We start from the raw sequence: 22,767 nt of genomic DNA, 5'->3' as shown, positions 1-22,767 counted from the left end.
TCAGTCTGACCTGGGATTTCACCTGCTTAAGCCAGGCTTGTGTGGGCAATATAAAGTGAGTTTGTTTTCTGAATAGATCTCAGTGATAAATTGTATGCTTACACTGAGGTTGCCAAGTTCTTACTCAAGTGGAGCTCCAGCAGTGGCCTCAGGTTCCAGGAAGATTAATGCCTATATCTATACCTATTTATATACCTAGGTCTGTGTCTATATCTAATCTATGTCTCTCTCTTGTCCTCCAACTCAATCTAATTTATAGCCACACCTGTATCTATATAAAAAAACATAAAAGCCCTTTCAGAATCCATGTGCTCTCTGGCATAGGGAAGCATGCTGAGCTGGGGTGTCTGTAGGCAGGAGTTTCTACCCATCTTTAGCCTGAAATCTGAAGGATGGAGTAGTCTCCTCCCTGGAAACTCTATCCTCTCCCTCTCAGTCCCCATCTGCCCTCCAGCATATTTGCACAGGAATAAAAATTTGTCCCGTTCAAATATTGCCATGACAATTAAGAAGAACTCTCACAAACATCCCTACCATTCCTCCTAAGACCTTCCAAGAAGCAGCAAAGGCAAAAGGTGGGGATAGTTGCATAAGATGTGTCTGTTTATTGGATAAGGCAAGGCTCAGGCATTCTGTTTTCATTTCTTTAAATGAAAGTATCATTGGTCCAAGGCACTTCCTGTGGCAGTGGGTTGAATCACTTTCCAGAGAAGACATGAGACAGAGGGCTGGTGATTGAAGTACTGACACACTTCTGGAGAGTGTACTTGGCTGGCCACAGACTATCAGAATGAAGCCACGTTTGGCCATTACTAAAAGCTGCAAGGAGAAATCCTCTGGGAAATGATTAATCAGCCTTGGTAAACAAGTAAAGCCATGCTCACTGTCAGTGCTGGGGCTGCAGAGGGAATGCCAGGGCCCCAGGGTAACGCTGAAGCCTTTGAACTCTGCTGTGTCTCCGCAGCCCCGTCCCAGCCGTGCTGCAGGACTGCTCTTCTGACCAGCCCCTGGCCCTGGAACCCCCATGGCTCCCTGGAGGCTCCCCCTGGCTCTGCTGTGGGGCTGGGTGCTGGCCTCCTCCTCCCCCAGCACAGGTAAAGCCAAAGTGCTGCTGTGTCACTGCTTGTGTTAACTTGGCCCTTTGGGGAGCTTGTCCTTCTTCTCAGTATGTGCATTGCTGTGAGTGGCTGGTTTATAAACTTGTAATCCTCTGTCTAAATATGTTATGTGTTTAGTGGCTGTGTTTCTGAGTGAATTTGGGAGGAGAAGAGACTGCCTTTGGTGCACAGCAAATATATCTGAGAGAGAGTTATCAAATATAAACCCTGCTATAAATGCTCCTGAGCACGGTCCCAGACAGACAGGCTGTGCTAGGTGGGAGAAACACAAGGTTCATTTGTACTTGGAGAGTAATGCTTCTGAGAGAATACTGCTCTGCAAGCTCTCATCCATGGCAATGGCACTTCAAGCACCCTTTGCTTCAAGCCCTCGAGCTCCTCCTTGCTGCACTGCACCTGCTGGCCCTTCTGCATCTGGCAGCTGCCCCTGTGCACCCTGAGAGATGCTGAGCAGGTCTGGCCTCCCCTGATGGAAGAATGCATGCCCAGGAGGCCACTGAGAGCTGCCTGTCCATCCAGCACTCACAGAAAGCTGCCAGCACCCCCCTGCTGCCACTGAGCAGAGCATGCTGCCCTTGAAATGCCTTCCAGAAAATGTGAGTATCACCTCCACCTCTCTGAGCAGCACAGGCAAGTGCAGACACAGAGGGGGGACCTATGGGGGGGACACCTGGCAGGCTGCTGTTCTTCCACTGGCAAAATAGGTGGAAAATGGCAAACCCCAGCTGCTGCTTGCAGGTCTCAGAGGTGTGGTGGGGGCAGAGGTGGTGAGGACAGCCAGGGACACGCAGGGTTTGTGACCAAGGCAGGGATGGTGGTGGCAGTGTACCCAGCACTTGGAGGGGTGGCTGTGAGAGCTGTGGCTCTGTGAGTCTCTCACTCACCACCACAGACATCAGGGGGAGATGCTGTTAGTTCAGTTTTTTTCCCAAGAAACATCCAGGAGCAGCTTTCCTTCAAGAGTGCATGATGAAATAGAGCATTTCTAGTCCTGTGTTCTGTATGAGTGATGTGAGTGAGACTGGTACTGTATTATTGTGAAAATGAGAAACTGCAAGAGGCAGTGCTGACATTTAAAAAACAATCAAATCCCAGAATGCAAGACACATCACAAAGAGAAGCTTTTCTGTTCCCTCTGAAATCCAGTCAAAATTTATTTTGCAAGAATTGCTGTTTACAATTACAATTGTTTTGAAAAAATACTGCTGTTTTGCTCAAGCTCACAATGTAAATAAATTTCAGAGCATTCTCCTATCTAGTCAGAAATTCCAGTTCTGACCAATCTAATCCTCTCTTGACAGCTTATCGTGACAAAGGCTGGCAGCTTTTTGCTTCCTTGTTTGCACTGCTGTGAGGCTCAGCATTTATACAGTCAGGAGGAGCTCCCAAGCACTTGGTCAACTATCATCCTAAATGCATCTCCTGCTTCACCATCCAATGTAGTAACAAATCTCCCATGGAGCTTCACATACTGGGAAAAGTGGGATTTTCAAACTGCTGCCTGGAGTGTGTTTCATTTGGGAAAAATTTCTCTAGAAGGAACAAATCCTCCAGAAATGTACCCTGCACATTTTCCAGGGAGCACATTAAAGCTGGATTTATGTCACCATCTTCCACTGAAAAATATCCTTATGGTCTGCTTTCACAATGGGTTTATTAAAATAATAAAAGAAAAAAAATTGGTGTAAATCCTGATGAAGACATGAAAAAGGTGTTAGAAAAGCCAGTTGATCTGGAGGCCAGATTCAAAGGGAGAATGTTGGTAATGCTGGACTGACACTGCCAGGAGAAGGGCTCCAAATTCCTGAGAAATAAAGTGTACTATGCAATGAATATGAAGAAACCAAAATAATAACATCACCTCTAGACAGTGGAGAAAAATTACCTTAGATGTTAACAACAATTGACTTTGTTTCAGCTAAAAATATTGAGCAGGCAAAGTTTTTGTCATGTGAATGACAACTCCATATAGAGCTGGATCTTTAGAACATGTCTTAGTATGGAATTCATCCATACTTCCTTATTTATTGACATATAGCTGCACCTTAAAACACCTTTATATAAGCCAGATTAACTGTAAAGGCACATTTTTGAACAGCTGATAGATGTCCAAAATAAGAATTATTCTAATTCTCTGCTTTTTTCCTTTTTTTTCCTGTTCATTTGGGTTTTTCCCCCCAGTAATCTTTAATATACGTGAAAAGAATATTTAAAGCAATGAGGGTGATTTGTGTCTATTATGGTAAAGGAATAAAAATCCCCCTGACAGCATGCTTTGATCTGTCATCCTGTGTTGGTGTATGTGCTGAACATGTTTGCAGAGATAAGTGTCCTGAAGGTTGGTAAATATCAGGGGTTGAAGGTAAGCAAACACAGAACATGAAAGGTCATCCCAGGACAGCAATTTTGCTTAAAACATCTTGAAAAAGAATGTCAAAAAGTGGCATTCTGTGTGCCTTTTCTAAGATCCTTGAGTGCTTTCTCTGAGCACCAGCAAAACTGTTTTTTGGGGGGTGGGCAGGAGCAGAGCTTGTTGAGAAGAGGGTTTTACACAGCCAGGGCTGCAGCCAGCAGCACTCCCCTCCACATCCAGCAGCTGCATTTCAACAAATCGTCTCAGCATTCCATACCAACAAGTCTCATGGCTGCTTTGGGTCTGTTTTCCTCACTTTGACGCTCTGTTTTACCCTCTGCTTTGTTTTTAATGCAGTTGCTCCCCCACGAGACCTTCAGATCACTGACCCTGGGCTCCTGGGCTCTCTGGATGTGCAGTGGAAACCTCCCCCCCACGTCCCACCCCTCAACGAGTGCTCAGTGAAATACCAGCTTGAGTACCGCAGCTCTGGGGACAGGGACTGGCAGGTAGGGCAGTGGATCCACCCTCCCAGCCAGGGCTGGTGCTCTGCCTGCACCTCCTGCACAGGTTCCTGTTCGGTTTCAAGGACAGAACCGAAGCCATTCCAGTTTTCCATGGAAAACCAGGGTTTTTCCATGAAAAGCTGTTTCAGTGGTTTGAATGGGAATGTGTTTTGAAATGTAACAGCAGCAGCAGCCAGGGAAGGGGTTCCATCTGTCACAGGGCTGAGTGTTTGCTGCCCAAAATAATTCAATAGCATTCCTCTCTGTAAAACGAAAAATATTTACCCTTTTCTAAAGAATCATTACAGGGCTTGAACTAAAACAACAGATACTTAGGGTTGCAGAGTGGTGGACGAATAAAAGTTAATTTTCGTTAATTATTCTAATGCTCTAAAATTCCCTCTATCCAGAAGTGTGTTCCTAATTACAGTTTGCTTCTCTCTTTAGATGTCGTTTACTCTAACTCAGCTCTTTGATAAAAGTCATTGATGTGTAGCAGGGCAGTAGCAGGCACAGCACAGGAAGGGTTGTTGGAATATATTTTGTGAGTGGTTGGAAGATGAAAGCTGCTGCAGGGTTAGGAAGGTAAATGGAATGGGGAGAGGAGAAACCCAGCAGTGGGGGCTGTTTCATTGGCACAAAGTACTGAGGAACACTTAAAAATATGCTGAGGATCTCCCTCAACAACCTAAAAAACAGATTGAAATCCTGAGAGGAAAAGGGATTTTTTGCACAATCCTAGGGCAGGAGAGCTGGAGGTCTTGGCAGCTCAAGAGACCAGGGAGAGAAGGAGCAATCAATCAGGCTGGCAGTGCTGTGGAGCCCAGCTCCTTGCTGGGGCAGGAGGAGCAAGCAAGGCTGAGGCAGCAGAGCCAAGGCTGTGCTCAGCCCCACAGAAATGGGGTTAGGCCGAGTCTGCAGAGGGGAAAAATCCAGTTTCAGCTACGGATTGCAATTGCAAGGGCATGGAAAGGGGTTCTGATGTTGGTCATGATGCATGTCACAATGTCACATTCCCTCAGCTGTGCAGATTCCTCAAGGATGTTTTTAACTGCAATCTCAAAGTAAAACATATGCAGTTTCAAAAAAAAAAAAAAAAAAAAAAAAAATCAGAATTCCTGAAATCATGAGTAATGAAAATCTCTTATATGAGGCAGATGTACAGACTAGAGCAAAAGCAAAATCATCTCTGGCACCTTGCCAAAATCTTGACCTCAGTTAAGGTAATGAAGAACAGTCAGACTGAAGAAAATCCATTAGACATCAGCAGAAGCAAAAGTAATTTCTATCAGTTAGAAATACCTGGCTCAACAGAGCTCTCACACCTGGGGAGTGCTGAGGACAGCCTGACTGTGGCTGTGCCATTGCTGTTCCCACTGCTGCACATGGATGCACTTTATGGCACATTACCTCTGTCCTACGTGGGCTAATGCAACACTTTGTCTCATCATTTGTTGTAAACCTTGTCAACTTCATTATCCCTGCATAAAGTGAAGGAAGGGGGCAAAAAAATAGAAAAACCTTCAAAGGAGGTGCTCAGAAGGTCCCACAAAAGGCAGAGCTGGGTGGTTCACAGTGGTGGGTAAGACTGTCCTGCACTGCCTGGCTGCTGGTCCACCTTGTGCTTCCCACAGGAACAGCCTTACAAGACTCATTGTTCCTTCTGTTTCTGATTATTTCACACCATAAACAAAAGTTTTTTATGTGGATTTGGGGTGGTATCCTCCTCAGGTTGTCCACAGTGCTCCTTGCTGCTGGGGATCCCATTGATCAGCCTGCTCTGCCTTGTCCTTGCTGTGTCCTGAGGGGTGAAGGGACTCACAGCCAGCAGGGCTGGGCACAGCAGGCATAAATTAATGCTGGAGGAGCACTGGGCAAGTGAGGCAGGACAGCAATATAAAGAGACTGTAAAGCACACAAATGAGACTATTTGCAGCTGGAGCAATAGCCAGGGTACCTAATTCTGCAGCCCACTTAGTGACAGAAGAGGTGCTTAAAAACTCTGTCTTTCAACCAGGTTATTTTTACTAGGAAGCTAAAATTGAGAGTTGGATTTGACCTCAGCAGGACTGCTGAAGTGAGGGTGCAGACTCTGCTCAAAGGACGGTGCACGGCTGACGTGGAGGTGCAGAGTGACTGGATTTATGCAACATTTCAGGTTGCACCACAAGGTTAGGAGCAGCCTGTGGCACCTGGTACAGTTTTGTGCTTTGCATGAGCCTGTTGCATGAACCAGTGCTGGCTTGAGGGTTCCTGGATGATCAATTATTGCAGAGCTTGCTGATGTTTAGCACAGAAGAACAGCTCTGCTACCAAAGGCTGTGGTTGTGGTTGCTGCATCCCTGGGGCTTGTTTCCCTCTGCCCATGCCAAAGCTCTGCTCAGCTGCCCTGCAAGAGCTCCACTGATGAATGGAAAGGTCAGTTAAGCATCTTTCTGCTCTAAGATGGACTGGATTTTATGAGAAACAGAGTGCTTGGCAGTAAAACTAATGATGCTGACTGGCCACCTTTTCCTTCATTTCCTTTCTTTTCCTTTCTTTTCCTTTCTTTTCCTTTCTTTTCCTTTCTTTTTTACTTTATTTTCTTTTCATTTTCTATCTTTCAACTGCAGCACATAGTTGTTCAAAGGCATAAAACTGTATTTTTGCTGCATCTGATTGGTACATTGCTAAATTATGGTTATTTCCTTCTCATTTGACAGGAAAACTTGAATCAGAGGTCCAGAACTTCCACTGCATCTATCATGACTGGGAGTACCTGAAGTGCACGTGGCAGCCAGGCCTCCTCACACCTCGTGGTGTACATTATGAGCTATATTATTGGTATGTAACAACAAAATAGGAAAACATCCAGGCAGCAATCAAGTGAGCTACTCAGAGTACAAAAATGCCACAGTAAATATGCTTTTATAGCTGGCAGTGCTATTGCCCAATTCACCCAGAATAAGCCAAAATAATGTCCCAAGCAACACATGGCTTCTGGCAAGAAAACACCTAATCCTTTCTTACTTCCTTAAAATCAGGCCTGTGCTGATCTTTGCCAGGAAATATCTTCTCACTTCCTCCTTTCCTTTTATTCATCCCTGGGAGGTGTTTTCTGCATGTTGTCCACCATGAAGACTTGTGCTTTCTCTTTGCTGAACACACCTGGATAGTTCTGGCTGCACATTTCCCATGATCACAGTGCATATATCTCAACTGGACAGGATTTAGCACAAGGCTACCAAGCTCAGTGAACCCTAGACACAGAATGAAACTTCTCAGCAACTTAGAGTTATAGCACATGCCATACAAGCAAACATGCTGCCACAAGGTAATAATAATACATGTTTCTCAGCTGTTTCTTTTAAACTGGTGCCTGAATTCTGGTCTGCAGGAAAAATGTAGCTAAAATTAGTGGTTTGGGACAAAGTAAATACTGTATTTGTGCTTCAGCTCCTATGATATTATGGAAAGGATGACTTAGACTGGGTTTTGTGTCACTGGGCTGTGTGGAGAAAAGCATAGCTGCATTTCAAAGAGATTCCATGTAGTTCTTGGAAATAATCTTCAAAGCAGAAGTACCAATTCAAAACCATTTTGCTCACTGCAAGGATCTGCTTGAAGGAAACCATGAAAATGCATGATTCATGCCTAAAAGGAAAATAAACACTAAAAAAGCCCAACCTTGGTTCAATTGTCTGCAATAAAACCAGGCATTTGGATCTGGATCCCATTTTATCATAAGATTGGGTGGACACCATGGCATCCTTTGATCCCTGTTAGCAAATTTTTATAGTACTAGAACATGAATTTTTTCCCTCAAACATAATGTGCTGTGGAGGGAGACTTTCATTAGGTCTGGAGTACAGGGATCAAATTCAGCCCTGCCCTGAGGGAGCAGAGCAGCAGGAGTGATAAAAGGTGGCATGAAACATCAGTATTTCCAGGATGCAGCAGCTCTGCTTTGGGGAGTGGCTCCAAAGGCAGAAGGGACAGGGCTGTGTTTGCACATTAACAAAGATCAAACCCCTTCTTGGCTCCCACCCTGAGCTTCCAAGTGCCATAGGGAGCCATGGGAACTCCCTACAGTCAGCCAGAGCAGTCAGCAGCACTAAGTACATTCATGGCACATGTCACCTTCCTAAAAACACTTCATTCTGGCTTGGGAGGGGACCTTTCTGCAGCTCCAGAGCCTGTGGCTGATGGTGCAGGAAGGGCCCTAGGGGAGCAGGACTGTCTCCAGATCCTTCCCCAGCTCCAGTCACACAGTGGCACCTCTTGTGCTCCAGGAATGGCCTTGGGGAGAGCCTGGCACAGTCTAGAAATCAACCTGAGAAGCTGTCTGTGCATGTTAATTTGGGTTTTTTCTCTTCTCCACACTTTTGCCATAGCAGGAGTCCAGGTGACCGATCCACAGCACTGTGCTTTGGACAAAGGCTGGGATATGGGCAATACCTGAGGCTTAGGTCCAATCTTATTAAAAAATATCTTACTAAGTAGTAATTTGTTTTGGTTACTGTTTCTGTTTCCCCCCCACTGCTAGGTACGAGGGGCTGGAGCACACGGCGCAGTGTGATCACTACATCCAGGACCGCGGGATCAACGTGGGCTGCGTGCTGCAGAACCTCAGCCGGGCAGAATACCGGGACCTGCGCGTCTGTGTCAATGGCTCGGCAGCAGCCACCCTGCTGCGGCCACTGTACAGCACCCTCCGCCTTCACAACCTCGGTAAGGAGGGCAGGGCACCAGCAGGGGACCCTCGTGGCCGCCACCCGCCCCAGGCTCCCTTCCCGCTTTGGGGCTCTCAATGAATGTGTGCTTTTGTGGGTGGGTGGTTGGAATGTGTGCATTTCCCCCAGGGAAGGGGCTGTGGCATGAGCCAAGCAGTGCTTCAGTTTCCAGGAGTGTTTGCAAGCAAGCAGCACTGCCCAGCACAGCCCTGGAGGGTCAGTCTGTGCCTCCAAGTGCTGCATTTGGCAGCTGGACAGCTGGGCCATGAATGGCCTGCTGGGCATATGGCAGAGCAGCTCTGGGGGTTTTGGCTCTAGCAGCACAGTCACGGAGATATCTTCATTTATTCCTGCTGGAATTGAAACAACTGCTGCCCTCCTTGCAAGCACAGAAGAGATCTTCTGGGCTTTGCTGTTTAAACCAAGCTAAGGTCTGGGGTGAGCTGAGTGCGAGGTGTGATGGGGTCTGTCAGAGCAGAGATGGATTTCAAACTCATGAGAGACAGGGAAGGGGAGCAAAGCACGGCATGAGGTGCAAACATTACATGTACTCGGTGTTTCCTATGGGCACTCACCACGCTGGGGCAATTGCCTGCATGCCAGAAGGAGAAATAGACAATCGTCCATCTAAGCCACTGGGCTAATGATCAGAATTCTTAATTCAACAAGTGCTGCCACGTGCTTCGTGTGCGGCTCTGGGCATGGACACAAACCGAGCCTTTTGGGGATGCAGAGTGCGGGGCCGGCTCTGGGCATGGACACAAACCGAGCCTTTTGGGGATGCAGAGTGCGGGGCCGGCTCTGGGCATGGACACAAACCCGAGCCCTTTTGGGGATGCAGAGTGCGGGGCCGGCTCTGGGCATGGACACAAACCGAGCCTTTTGGGGATGCAGAGTGCGGGGCCGGCAGAGCTGTGCAGTCACCGCTGGCCCGGGCACAGCGCTCACACCCCGAGCTTCAAACCCTGAACAGCAGCCCCGAGCACGGACACGCTCCAGCCTGTCTGTCAGGCTATATTAAATAAATAAATAAATAAATAAATAAATAAATAAATAAATAAATAAATAAATAAATAAGCCATCCTCCGGGTGCGGGGACATCCTGCTCCTCCAGCATCGCGGCTGAAAGCCGGGAGCGCTCAGAAATCCCATCCGCGGGGAAAGGGGCAGAGGCTGGCGATTATCAGAAGCCTTTCCACCAGGAGATGTCCGAGTGCACCCTTGACCTTCTCTGTTTCTTTTCTCCCCGCAGCAAAGCCCTCAGCCCCGGAGCAGCTGGCGCTTTCCGTGTCTGCGGCCGGGGAGCTGCTGGCGGCCTGGAGCCCCCCGGGCGGGCGGGTGCCGCAGCACTGCCTGGAGTACGAGGTGCAGGTGGCAGAAGATGCGGGGGAAGCCGCGGCTGCCTGGGCGGTAGGGACAGCAGCCGGGTGCCCCAGGGAGGGGAAGGGGTCGGGGAGGAGCCGGGATGGGTACTGCAGCAGGGTGTGAGTTATCCTGGGGCAGAGTGTGAGTTATCCTGGGGCAGGGTGTGAATTATCCCAGGCACAGGGTGTGAGTTATCCCAGGTACAGGGTGTGGGTTATCCCAGGCACAGGCTGCAGCAGGGTGTGGGTTATCCCAGGGAAAGGCTGCAGCAGGGTGTGAGTTATCCAGGTTATCCCAGGCACAGGGTGTGGGTTATCCCAGGCACAGGGTGTAAGTTATCCTGGGGCAGAGTGTGAGTTATCCTGGGGCAGAGTGTGAATTATCCCAGGCACAGGGTGTGAGTTATCCTGGGGCAGGCTGCAGCAGGGTGTGGGTTATTCCAGGCACAGGGTGTGGGTTATCCCAGGTGCAGCATATGAGTTATCCCAGGTACAGGCTGCAGCAGGATGTGGGTTATCCTGGGCACAGGGTGTGGGTTATCCCAGGCACAGGGTGTGGGTTATCCAGGCACAGGCTGCAGCAGAGTGTGGGTTATTCCAGGCACAGGGTGTGGGTTATCCCAGGGAAAGGCTGCAGCAGGGTGTGAGTTATCCAGGCTATCCCAGGGCACAGGGTTATCCCTGGCACAGGGTGTGAGTTATCCCTGGCACAGGGTGTGAGTTACCCTGGCCCAGGCTGCGCTCTGCCGGCGGACATCCCTGGCCAGATTCTGCACTGCACATGTTCCTCCTTAACCCCCTGACCTCCAGCTGCAGCTTTGCTTTAGCAGGAACAGATCCCAGCAGGAGGCTCCAAGTGAGCATTTCCTCAGATCTCCTGCTTGTTGTGTCAGAAAACTGCCATCGAGGAAATTTAAAGGTTGCTATGGTTTGTTTCCCTGAATAGGCTGGCATAACTTGGGCCAGTGAAATTATGATTGTAATCTCTCAAAAGGAGTGGCCTGGGACAGAACACATCATTTTATGCATGGTGCTTTTTATTTCTGTACTATCCAGGTGCAGTTTGGAGGCAAAACTGAAAAGGACTAATTAATCATAGAGGACATCTCTTTTTTAATTGCCACATTCCCCTCATGAGTCTTCTTAGGTAATTAAAAGGAAGATTCCAACAATTAACAGGCATAAATGGCAACATACATGATGACACCTCCAGAAAGTATTTTCAGTAGATTTGTCTTCTTAGTCATGTTATTTGCATTGTAAGTTACAAAACTATTGTGAAATCATTTTAAACTGCCAAAAGATAATCCAAAGGTTTACAGAGCTGGACAGTGTTCAGGAACATCAGGCCACACCAGAGAGATCCTGGTGGTGGCATGTAATTCCTTGATATTTCTTCTTTCTGTTTTATTTCTCAGTTTGTGTCGACCCAAATGGAAACTGCTTTAACGATTTCCAGAGCAAATCAAAGCCACGTTTCATGTGTTCGTGTCAGGGGGAGAACAAACATCTTTTGTGCTGACCAGGGCTTTTGGAGTGAATGGACACAGAATTGTTTCTCTGGTATGGAACTCAAAGTAAATGGGGTTTTTTTATACCTTTTATAAAACTTGTTTGGGCAGCTGATGGCTGCCCTGGGGATCTGCTGGTGTCCAGCACTGGAGGGGGGTGCTGGCTTAGTTACACCTTCAACCTGTTCCAGCACAGCCATTCCTACAGCCTTGCATCTCCACTGCACCCAGCAGGACAGCCCCAAAATATTAGTGCTTCTGCAGCAGCAGCAGCTTTCCCTGCTGCATGGGGACTGCTGGGATGGAGGAGTGACTGCTGAGCAAGGGAGGGCATGCGGTACTTGCTGTCTCTCCACAGGGCATCCTCCTGGCTGTCCTGCACCACAGATCAGCTCCTTTGAACCCTGTAGGCTCTCTTGGGCTGGGGAGAGGCACAGAGCAGGGACTGCATCTATGTGCTGGAGATATCCATCCCTGGAGGAGGATGTGACCCCACCCAATAATACACCCTTAACAAATAAATAAATAAATGAATACAAACATGTAGGGTAATGTGGGCAAGATGAATTTGCATCTGAGCCCAAGCTTTGTAGGAGGTAATATAATCCATTTTAACATCTTATTTCCTGCCATTTATCTTTGCAGTGTCCAGAAAAGAGGACAAGCAGCTATTTATCCTCATTCCAGTCATCCTCAGTTTGTCAATTAGCCTCATAATATTTATGTTGATTGGCCAGTGCAAGAAAAGGTAAGCACTGAGGTAGCCTGTCCAAGAAATGTGCTTTTTTGTTGGTGTCTGTAACTATTTATGACTACAGTTGTAACTGAAACATCAAATTTAATGTCTAAGGGCCAAACATTAATACATGCTCTAAGACTGGATACCAAACAAGAGTTCATTTTCAGTAAACAACCTTCCTGAGTGTGTCTCTTTCTGATATGAAATGCCCCTACAGCAATCCATAAACTCACTGCAGAGACTCAAATACTGCTCATAAGAGCTCAGATTGCTTATGTTAAAGGCAGCAGTTCCTTGCATGCACAGCAGCATAAATAAAGCTATTATCATTCCCCAAACCACTCAAGAGCAGAGATTTGTCCTAGCTGTGTTAAAGCAGTGCCATTTTAATGGGCTAAATCCTCATTCTTCTGGCACTTGCATCCCAGCTGTTTACATTCATGTCAGTGGTGGCACGAGGGGAAAGCAGACAAGTGGATGAATTTGTCTGTTTTTACTGATGATAATCTATTCAGGTCTGAGGGGTCACTTGGAAAGAACTGATCCTCCAGTACTGACAGCTGTTTTCTTTTCCTGATGGCTATGTGGCATAAGCAAGCAGAAAGCTTTTCTAAAACGCTTCTTAAGGCATCACTGAGGGAGAAGTGGCTCTAGAAATACCCTTGTGTGGTCCCCAGAGATGAACTGACACCTGTTTGGCAGTCAGATGCATGGAGTCACACACTCCTTCATCTTTGCTTTGCATCCACCTTCCAAAGGTTTTGGTTTGTGAAATTTGAACAAAGTGTAGATGCTAGTGAGAAATCTGTGGAAAGCAAATGCTTCCTGCATTGCCACTGGGATGTGGCAGTGTCTGACAGGGATGCTGGAGCATGTCCTCAGCTCTCTTGGTGTTTGGAATAACAGCCTGTGTCCCTTTCAGATCCCCAGCAGGAAAGCAGACATCTGTGGGACACTAACTCTGCCTGTGCCTCTGCACTGCTTGTGTTTGCTGGGTTGCTCATGGAACACCATCCCAAGGACAGCCCAGGAGCCCTGAGCTTTCTGCAGCCCAGAGGGGTCTTCCCTGCCTGCTGCCACTTGTGAAGGCAGCTGTTGCAATCCCAGCCCTTAAAGGGCCCAGGAGAACTGGAGGGGCTTAAACTGACTGCAGGAAATCTGGAAGAGACCTGAACTGACTCTGAAGCAAGGTGTTTGTGATAACAGGACAAGAGAGAAAAAAGAGGCAGTGGGAACTGCCATGAATAAAGATAACACGTTCTGTGGGCTTGTTTGGTTTTTTTTTTGTAAGGACTCCAGAAACCTGCCAGCAGGACTCACACACAATGCCACACACATGCAAACATCTGCATCCAGCCCACCTTGCTCTCACCAGCTCTTCCCTGTTCCCAAATACTCAGCCTGCTGAGAGCATCTAAATGCTGAACAGGAGCTACCTCAGCTGTTTATTTCATCAGCTGATATGCCTTTCATGTTGAAAAGCTCAGGTGGAGAGGCTTTGAGAGAAACTTTTGCTAAAAGGTGGCTTGACCACAGCTACTGCCAAGGACAGATGATTCAGAGGAGAAATGATGATCACTGCAGCAAATGTGAGAATTTCTCTGGGAAGTGGACATTGGCACCAGAATTCAATGAAGCACACCTTGATGTTTCTCAAGGCCTGCAGTCAGCTGAGGAAATTGCAGACTGATTTTCTAGGAATCATTCACTATGATGACGATATAAAGAAAAAAAAAATTGAAAAAGCATCACTGGGTGAGATACCCTTTTCCAAGCCCATTCCGGCTTTTTTTTTGCTTGAAGAACTAATCAAGGCAAACACAGGAGTTTAATGTGGTTTCATTTCATTGGAACAACCCTGAAGCTGTATTTTCTTGAAGGAGCATTTATTCAAAGTGGGAATTACTAATGAACAGTGGAAGCTCAAAGAGCAAATCAAGCTTGTGTCAATCAGCTATGTAAAGAGCCATACTAATCCAATCAGAAACAAAACAACTGCTGTCTTACACATGCAACTGCAAAATTATTCAGTCACTATCAGCTGCTTCCACTGCTAAATGGGCAACAGCCCAATGTAATTCAGGGAATAACCCAAGGAGGAAAGAACCAGGGAAAAAATGGTCAATGCATAGACTGAAGCAGAAATGAAGTTTCATGGTTGCTGTAATTCTGCTGAGATGTGATCTCTGCCTCTACTGTCTCCTGAGCAGCCACCATGGGATGGCTTTACTTTGAAGCATGCACTGGGCATGGATTTTCAGAGCTGCCATCAGGCCTCTGATGTTCTGTGAGACTCTTAAACAGTTAAAACATCTACTAAAAATACATGAGTGCATTGTGAATGCCCCCAAGGGAAAAAGTAGGGCAGGCAGCCAAGCCCAGCCTGTTGCCCTGGGTACATCTGGTGCAATCTCACCTTCTTTACCAGGTAGGAATGCTGGGCACAGGCATCTGGACTGGGACAAATACTGCAACAGCCCCAACCTGCTGGGTGGGTTTAAACTGAGCTAAAGGCTCTAGTCTAATTTTACCTGAAAAAAAGGTAAGAAGGGAAGAAGAGTTAAAGTGCATGGGTGCAAGTAAGAGAGCAAAGGAAGGGCTGTTGTACCTCCACAGCTAGAACTCACCCCAAAAAAGATCAGAGCTATTTCAGTAACCACAAAATAGAAAAGTTAGGCTGAAGCCTGCCTAGAAACCTGCCTAGTAACAGAGTGATAAATTAAGTGCATCTACTTATGGTATCTGTATGCTGCAGCTTTATAGGAGCATTTAGGTAAGGAAAGCTGGGCTTGGCCCCAGTGCAGGGCTCCCTGCTCCCCAAACTCATCCCTGCAGAGGGTCCTCACTGCAGCAGCAGCAGCAAAACAACTCCCACCTGCTTTCCCACAGTATCACATCTGCAGCATTTGCATAATTCAGCCCTAATAGATGGCCACTCGTCTTCCTAACATCCTGAACCTCACTAGGTTTTCATTAGGTTTTTTTATATTGTGTTTATAGAATTATACAAATGTATTTCTTTCACACAGCAGTCTCGTTAGAGTGTTTTAATTAATTTGCATGTAGTCCATTTTTAATATTTTTTAGTAAAGCACTTTTAAAATCCCTCCTTTGGCATGCTCTGCTCTTATTGTTCCCAGCTCATGTCTGGGTTCCCAACTAAGCTCCACATGTTTGGTGAGACATGTCTTTGTCTTTGCATACCCATGAGTTTAGAATCTTCTTTCTGTCTTTGACTGATAAAGTCTTAGAGCCATTTGTTGAAGAATAAAAGCGACTTTTCCTACACAGCTTTTTCTCCCTAGAGAATGTCAGTACTTGTCACACATACAAAAGCATGATCCTGTGCATGCTGCAGGGAAATGCAAAATCCATTCAGACTGTCGTATTCTACCTGCTTTTTGGAAGTAGCAAAACAGGGAAGATTAACACCAAGGTCTCTGAACTCAAAAATGGTCCTTCTTCTGTCACTGAGGTGTATTTTCAAGCTGCCAGTAAGAGAATAATTTGAAAATCAGTTTACATTCTGTTTCCTCATATCCATCCTCATATTTTTTACTTTTCTGAGTGGCCTCTCTGTACAAGTGTTTCAACCACTACAACTTGCCAATGTCTGCAAGACACAAAGCAAAGCTGGCATCTTGGAACACAGGAATTTCCACCTGAACATGAGGAGGAACTTCTTTACTGTGAGGGTGACAGAGCACTGGAACAGGATGCCCAGAGAGGTTGTGGAGCCTCCTCTGGAGATGCTCAAAAGCTGTCTGGACACAATCCTGACTAAGAGTGCTTGGAGACCCTGCTTGAGAGGAGTTTGAACAAGATGAGCTCCAGTGTTCCCTTCCAGACTTACCCATTCTGGGATCTCTCAGGAACTCTTCACTCCTCCTGCACTTGAGGAAATCAAAAGGTGGATGTTGTATCTCACCAGCTGAGGCATCTCTGCTGAAATTTTCCATCTTGTACAGGCGCTAGAAATCCCATGGCCACTGGGTGTCAGCATCTGTGCTTGGATGCAGAGGACACGGAAAGCAGGTGCAGCATCGGCTGCCAGAATTTGGTATTTAGTGCATGAAAATTAGAGGGGATAATGTCTCTGTGACCACAAGAAAGAGAAGTCGTGTTTCCTCTGTACTGCAAAGCAGAGACATGTCACAGCTTTGCTCCATGTTCAGCTCTGGTGTGACTGAGAGGTAACATCACCCTGTGGCACCATCACCACTGCCCAGTGACCAGATCTGTGTCCCCAGGGCATGTGCCAGCCAGAACCAGCCCCTGCCACTGCTCCCCCCACGCTTGTGCCACTGAGCACCCACAGAAAGGTCCCATCAGCCCAGACTGGGGGTTTGGCTGTGCCCTGCTGTCCCTGCCTCACTCTGATCTCAGCACCCATCCCTGAGCCCTGCAGCTCCAGGCAGTGTCTGCATCTTGGAAGGACAACACAGCCCTTCTGCCTGCAGCTTCTGGATGTTGAGGCTTTGGGACTGCACTAGCTCATGATAAAATCTGAAATCTATAGAGCTTCACAGGCCATGGCAGGTTTGCAGCTCACTGCCTTGTGTGGCATTTGTACATTTGAGAACATTGTCAACCTTTTTATTTCTGTGTAGGAGCTAAATTTGCTCATGAGGGTCTCTGGTTTTCACAACTTCAAGGCAAGCAAATACAGCTGATGCATGTACTTGACAGAACAATTTGAGGCAACATATTGTAGCTGAGCTGTCTGAACAGCTGAAATGGCTCTGCAAACTGTCTGTGTCAAGATACCCTTCCCAGAGTACAGAGAGATAAAAAAAACAGCTGAAAAATGACAGACACCACAAGGCTTAGCCCAAAATCAAGGATTCATGTCCCTGCCATCCTGGGCTGCTTGCCTCCTATGTGGATCTGCATCCAGACACAACACAGGACTGTTACATTCAGGAAATAAAATGCCATTTCAGCAATTCTCACACCATCAGACATATTAAAAAAAAAAAAAAAAAAAAAAAAAGGAAATTAATTCAAAAATATTAAACATGTCTTCAATGTTTCCTTTGTTGATAGGTCTGCCCAGGAAGCAATCTCTGTGTTTCAGTGGGTCTCAGTCCAGGGACAGCTGAGGTGGCTCTTCCTTAGGCTGGGAGGCTGGATGAGCAGGGTGGCAGTGCTGCTGAGGTGCATGCACTCATCTCTGAGGGCAAGGACAGCCTGCACAGCACCTCTGACTTCTCTGAAATGCCACATGAGGTTGTACTGCCTTGCCTTTGATGGAAGGTGTGAAAGGCTCCTGCAGCTGCAGTGAGGGGATTTGAGCCAGGGCCATCAGCCTTCATCCACAAACGATGGGTTTTGTTTCCTTGCCTGGGAAGCTGTGAATGGAGGTGACAAAGCCATGTCACACCTTTGGTGTGCCTGGATGTCCCACCTGCCAAAGCACCAGTGACTCGTACTTAATATCAGGGTTTTTTTACAAACCAGGGAACATCTTCCTTTAATGTTGTCTAGATATTGTTGTGACTTAAAAACAAAGAGTGGCAGAATTCTCTTCATTCATGCAGTAATGGAGAAAACGTGCATAGCAAGCAAACACCCAGAGCCTGATCTCCCGAGGGATTAGAGCCTCCTTCCAAAGCTGCTCTTGGCTGTGTCACCCACCCCAAGCACCCTCCCTGCCTGGCACACAGGGAGCAGCAAACAGGTGCCAGCAGTGTGTTAAAGCACCCAGAGCAGCAGCTGTCCTGCAGGACACACAAACTTCAGCAGCACACACAGGTGTGAAGCTGCTCTAATTTTAATAAGTGCATCCAGGCAGTGGTCTAACATGTAGGTGAGTGTAACATGACATGGCTACAGAATATTTACAAAGGAGAAGGAAACAGAGACAGCAGACACAGGGTCCTGTCCTGTCTCTGGGTACCCAAACATTCTTTGTCCCCTCTCAGTGTCTGTCTGCAGAGCCAGGGAGCCTGAGAGAATCATTGTGCCACCAACAGGTCCCCAGCTGATGCATGAAGCCCAGAAGAGAATAGTCCTTGCCTTTTATCTGATGATGTTCCAGCTCTTCACTGTTGAAATGGAAATATGTCCCAACCTTCAGGACTCTCAAATTGATCTTGGCTGGTAGCTGCCCAGAACTTTGTGCCTGTGAAGCCAATTTGTTTAGAAACACACTGAGAAAACAATAACCTTGTTGCCTGCCAGGTTCATCAAAGTTCACTTTTAACAACAGAGAGCTTAAAAGGCCAACAGTACAATTTACTTAACTGAAAAAAAGAGCACCAAGTTCCTGGCTACAGCAACAAAAGAACAGTGGTTTTAAAAAGTCAGGCAGTGCAGGAGCAGCCCTGAAAGCTTCTCACCACAGTTTGCTCAGCCACACCAGCTGAAGCCAGCCCAAAAGGACATTCCTTCAATGCTGCTGCTCTCCTGAGCAGAGACCATCTCCAGTAACCCTGAATGTCCATGAAAATGCTGTTGTATAAAACAAAACACGTGACAAGCAGTCAGGCTTGGGCTAGCCAAGCTGGTTGATTCTGGATGCTTCTGAGAATGCAAGTGAAATATTGCTTCAGAGAATTTGGGGCTGGCCCAGGGCTGGGAACACTCAGCCTCTGCCATGCTGACTTCGTGCAGTGCTGCCTGTGGGACATGCACTGACTTGGCATGGCTTCTCCTGCCTTCCTCCAAAACTGTAGCATTTTCCATGGCTTTGCTAGGACTTGGAAGGACCCAAAAATAGTGTTCTTCCTCAGGATGTTTTGCTCCTCCCACACTTTGGGAGATGCAGATGGTGGGCCTGGTGCCTGAGCATGGCCCGACCAGAGGAGAAGGACAAATGAGCTGAGCTGGCCCTCCTGCTGTGCCATGGGATCAGTTCCTGTGGGAATGCAAGAGCTGAGCCCTCAACAGCATTTCAGCTGCTGCTACTGCTGCCTCACCAGGAAAGGCAGTCCCAGACCTGGAATACCCCACTTGTTGGAAGCCTCCTTCTAATTCCTACTTTATTTCCATCCTTTCTGTATATCAATGTCTTCCTGTAGCCTAAAGAGCTCTTCTCTCTCCTTAGCCAGAACAAGCACTCCCTGATATCCTGATTGGGAACTTTTCTCACCCATCTTTGGCTGCCAGGAGGAAAAAGCCAAGGTTTCTGCTCTCTTCTCATGAGAAACCCTGCCTGGCCTTGTGTCCCCACCCTGTGCCTGCTCAGGCTCAACACAGCCCCATCCATTCTCCAAAATGTTGTAGTTGACCCTTACCTACAGGACAACAGGGCATCTTGTTCATTTACCCTTTCCTGGCAAAGGAAATGCACCAGTCCTGGCCATGCTCTGCTGCTCACTGTGCTGCACAGGCAGGAATTCATCCCTGCACTCTGCCAAACCATCACTTGTTGGGAAGGATAAGGATTTGACAGGAAAGTCTCACAGATATGTATCTATAACAGAAAGATCTTTAAATGTAGAATCTGAAGAAAGTATAGAAATGATAGCAAGTTTTGAGGTAGAAGAAAAGAATTGCTGAGCGAGTTTTACTGGATAACTAAGAAAGCAAAGAGAAATTGAGTTGGAAGGGGGTTTTATAACTTACAGCAAAGGAGAAATCCACCTCAAATAGAAGATGTTTTTACCAAGCAAAAAAAATTTCACCGACAAACAAAAATGCCATGTTGCAAGTAGAGAAAAGATCTCAGAATTTTCCACTGCAAGAAAACTGAAAAACAACTTCTAGCTTAAACTAGTTTAAACTGACATACTAACCTTTAGTGATTGAAATATAGTAACATGAATATGGTAATGTTACTTAGTATAATAAACTAGAAGTAATAGTAAAAGTGTTAATTAGTTGTCATGTTTTAAAATGCCCTGTAATAAAAAATATATAATGCATTGTAACCAGAACTAAAAGAAGCTTTCAAATGAACCCACGACCTGTAAATTTCATCATTTAAATACAATAAACAGAATTTTAACTAGCCCCCTAAAGTTCCCCATCCCCCATTTTAGTCACTGCTGCAGGATCTGGGAGTTTTCAGCACATCTAGAGAAGGTACAAGAGAGAACAAATGCTCACTTGAGGAGTGTCTCATCTGTACTCCAGCCTTGTGGCTGTGCTGCAAGAAGAAAAGGTGAGGAGTACTTAGCTGAGGGCTCCAGACCTTGCCATGACTTCAGGGCTGAGTCACTGGACCTGCAGATCTTCTCTGGAGACAGCGTGGAACACGTAGGGGAGGAGCCCCAGCACAGCTGAGATCTGCTCAAAATGCCACAATTAGATCCTATTAAAATATATGTTGGATAATCTAGCTGTACTGTAATTAAACATTAATTTATCCAATTTATGCAATTCAAGCACAGGAAAATTCAGAACAGTGGATTTAACAAGCCCCTGTGTAGTGCTGCATGATTCATTTTTCAAGTCACCTTAGTGTTGGTACCCTCTAGAGTCACAAAGCAGCTGCCAATTTTCCCCAGAAAAACTGCTGGGGAAATTGCATTTATCTGCTAGGAGATCCTTGGTTTTTGGGGAAGCAGAGCTTAAGACAACATTAATGACAGATGTAATATGGAAGAAGGATTGCTCCAGAGTCTCGATTTTCCACAATAATTTGTCACCCATTGCCTGCTGTGAGCAGCCTGTGTAATTCTCTTGTTGTCACCACCCTAGAGCCACCAGAGTTATTTGGCTTTGTCACCACTAGACACTTACCCACTTGCCAGGCCCCTCCACAGAGCCTTGGAGCTGTGGCCCAGGAAGGGCTCATGCAAAAGCTTCTGAGTGAATCCCATGGAAGTGTGCTGGGATGCTGTGCTGGGTCCTGAGACAAGCATCCTCTAGGAGGGACCAAGAGAGATCTGCCTGGAGCAGAAACCCTGCTGCTGCCACACTCCCTCCTCATGTACACATCCTGCTGGCAGCAAAACCTGGGATTTAGGACAGGCTTAAGCAAAATTTTTGTGTGTAGTTCATGAACTTGGCTGTTCATTAAAGATATTCTGGTGCATTCCTTTAATCAGCAAGTGTGCCTTGTTGCAGTGATTGTCTGTCTTGTATAGATCTAAAATCTCTCACCTGAAGCCTCTCCATCTCCATGTTGTTATGGGGCTGCAGCATCCCTGCACAGCTGAGAGGGAATGGCACATCACATGGATGTTTTCTGACAGCTTCAGAGCACAGGTTTCAGTGTGTGTAAGAGCAAACAAGCAGAAGACCTGAGACTTACAGAAAAATGAGGGAGAGACAAAACAGATAATAACAATTTCATAGTTAAAAATGAAAAAAACAAAAGCATTTTTTTCTGGATGCATGCACCCCCACAAACTACATTATCACTGGAACAGCCCCCATCTGACAATAACACCAGCAATTTTATTTGATCTCCCCATCACAGGTTTCCTCCCCAGCTTTTCAGATACTCCCAATTTTTTTTGAAGGAAGAATAAAGTGTGGTGACATCTGTGGCTCTCTGGGGTCTCTGGGATGTGTGTGTTCATGTGCACAGATGTGTGCACACATCTGTCTGTGTCCTTCTGCTTTACCTGCACAAAGGCTTGGTTCTCCTTTGTGTGCCTTTTCCTAGGAAAAACTCTGACGCCTTTTCTGCCCTGAAATGGAGACAAAGCCAAGTGCAGTTCCTGGCATGTATCTATCCTAATGATACCGTGACACAGGGAGGAGAGCCATCCAAGAGACATCTGCTCCTTTATCACATGACAGGCTCTGCTTTTGGAATGCACAATTTGTCTGCCACGGTTCAGACACCCTTCAGTAGCTCAAAGTTAAACGGTATTTCTGAAGGGCTGATTGCAGTTTGCTTTTCTTCCTTAAAAGATGATTCTTCTTTGGAATCTGTGCCTCTCCAGGGCTCTCATGGCTCCAACACCTTGGACTGACTGGGAAGAGCACCAGGAACCATCCACACCAGTGAGAAAACTCTTCACAGGGCTCTCCAGAAGAAAGGCTCTAAGGATTGACATGAGTGTCTCTGCAGAGAAAACAGCAAGAACCACACTGTTCACAGGGCTTACTCACACATCTAACATTTACATCTTTAAATTATCACTCAGATGAAAACTATTGCAGACTCACAGTTATTCAGACAATAAAGAGCTGTGCTGAGGTGGGATGCCTTGAGGCTGCTCAGCTTTGGCTCTGAACTGTGTCACCTCCCAAATGCCACATCCTCTGGGTAGCTGCTCTTATCTTCAGCAAGCACAGGATGGGGGGAGCTGACCTCCTCAAAGCACAGCCTGTGAGGCACCACAGGTCTCCAGAGCCACCCCAGCTGATCCCATGGATGCTGCACCCCAAACCTGGCTGTGTGGGCCAGACTGGAGCAGATGCAGATGAGCCAGCCCAGGTTTGGAAACCAGGCTGCCCAACCCCAGGGGCTGAACACCACGGCCAGCCTTGCTTCTGGCCTCAGCAGGGAAGACTGCAAGCCCCTAGAGGTCAGGAAGATGCCAGCTCTGAGCTGGCTGCCCC

The 22,767-nt window shown here is 46.8% G+C and overlaps 1 protein-coding gene across 2 annotated transcripts; it reads left to right on the top strand.

Moving 5' to 3' along the window:
* Positions 1-876: 876 nt before the first annotated feature.
* IL13RA2 (interleukin 13 receptor subunit alpha 2) lies at positions 877-13,566 on the top strand. 2 transcript variants are annotated; one of them, XM_056491804.1, is made up of 9 exons: positions 877-1,094; positions 3,829-3,980; positions 5,995-6,148; positions 6,680-6,800; positions 8,503-8,687; positions 9,942-10,099; positions 11,472-11,616; positions 12,210-12,312; positions 13,226-13,566. In XM_056491804.1, the coding sequence occupies exons 1-9, from the start codon at positions 1,025-1,027 to the stop codon at positions 13,260-13,262; spliced, it is 1,125 nt and encodes a 374-aa protein (XP_056347779.1). In that variant the 5' UTR covers positions 877-1,024; the 3' UTR covers positions 13,263-13,566. The 2 variants fall into 2 exon arrangements, with proteins under 2 accessions (XP_056347779.1, XP_056347780.1); XM_056491805.1 differs by having other exon boundaries at positions 885-1,714.
* Positions 13,567-22,767: the final 9,201 nt, after the last annotated feature.

The sequence above is a fragment of the Oenanthe melanoleuca genome, chromosome 4A, assembly GCF_029582105.1.
Source record: "Oenanthe melanoleuca isolate GR-GAL-2019-014 chromosome 4A, OMel1.0, whole genome shotgun sequence".
Classification (NCBI taxonomy): Eukaryota; Metazoa; Chordata; class Aves; order Passeriformes; family Muscicapidae; genus Oenanthe; species Oenanthe melanoleuca.
Note: the sequence above shows the minus strand (reverse complement) of the source record. Positions and strands in the feature narration are given on the sequence as shown.

Bases quoted from the DNA above. Each gene is read 5' to 3' on its own strand.
- IL13RA2 (XM_056491804.1), top strand. From the start codon at position 1,025: ATGGCTCCCTGGAGGCTCCCCCTGGCTCTGCTGTGGGGCTGGGTGCTG. The intron at 8,688-9,941 runs GTAAGGAGGGCA...TTCTCCCCGCAG, and splicing joins CCTCCGCCTTCACAACCTCG to CAAAGCCCTCAGCCCCGGAG. The intron at 10,100-11,471 runs GTAGGGACAGCA...TTTATTTCTCAG, and splicing joins AAGCCGCGGCTGCCTGGGCG to TTTGTGTCGACCCAAATGGA.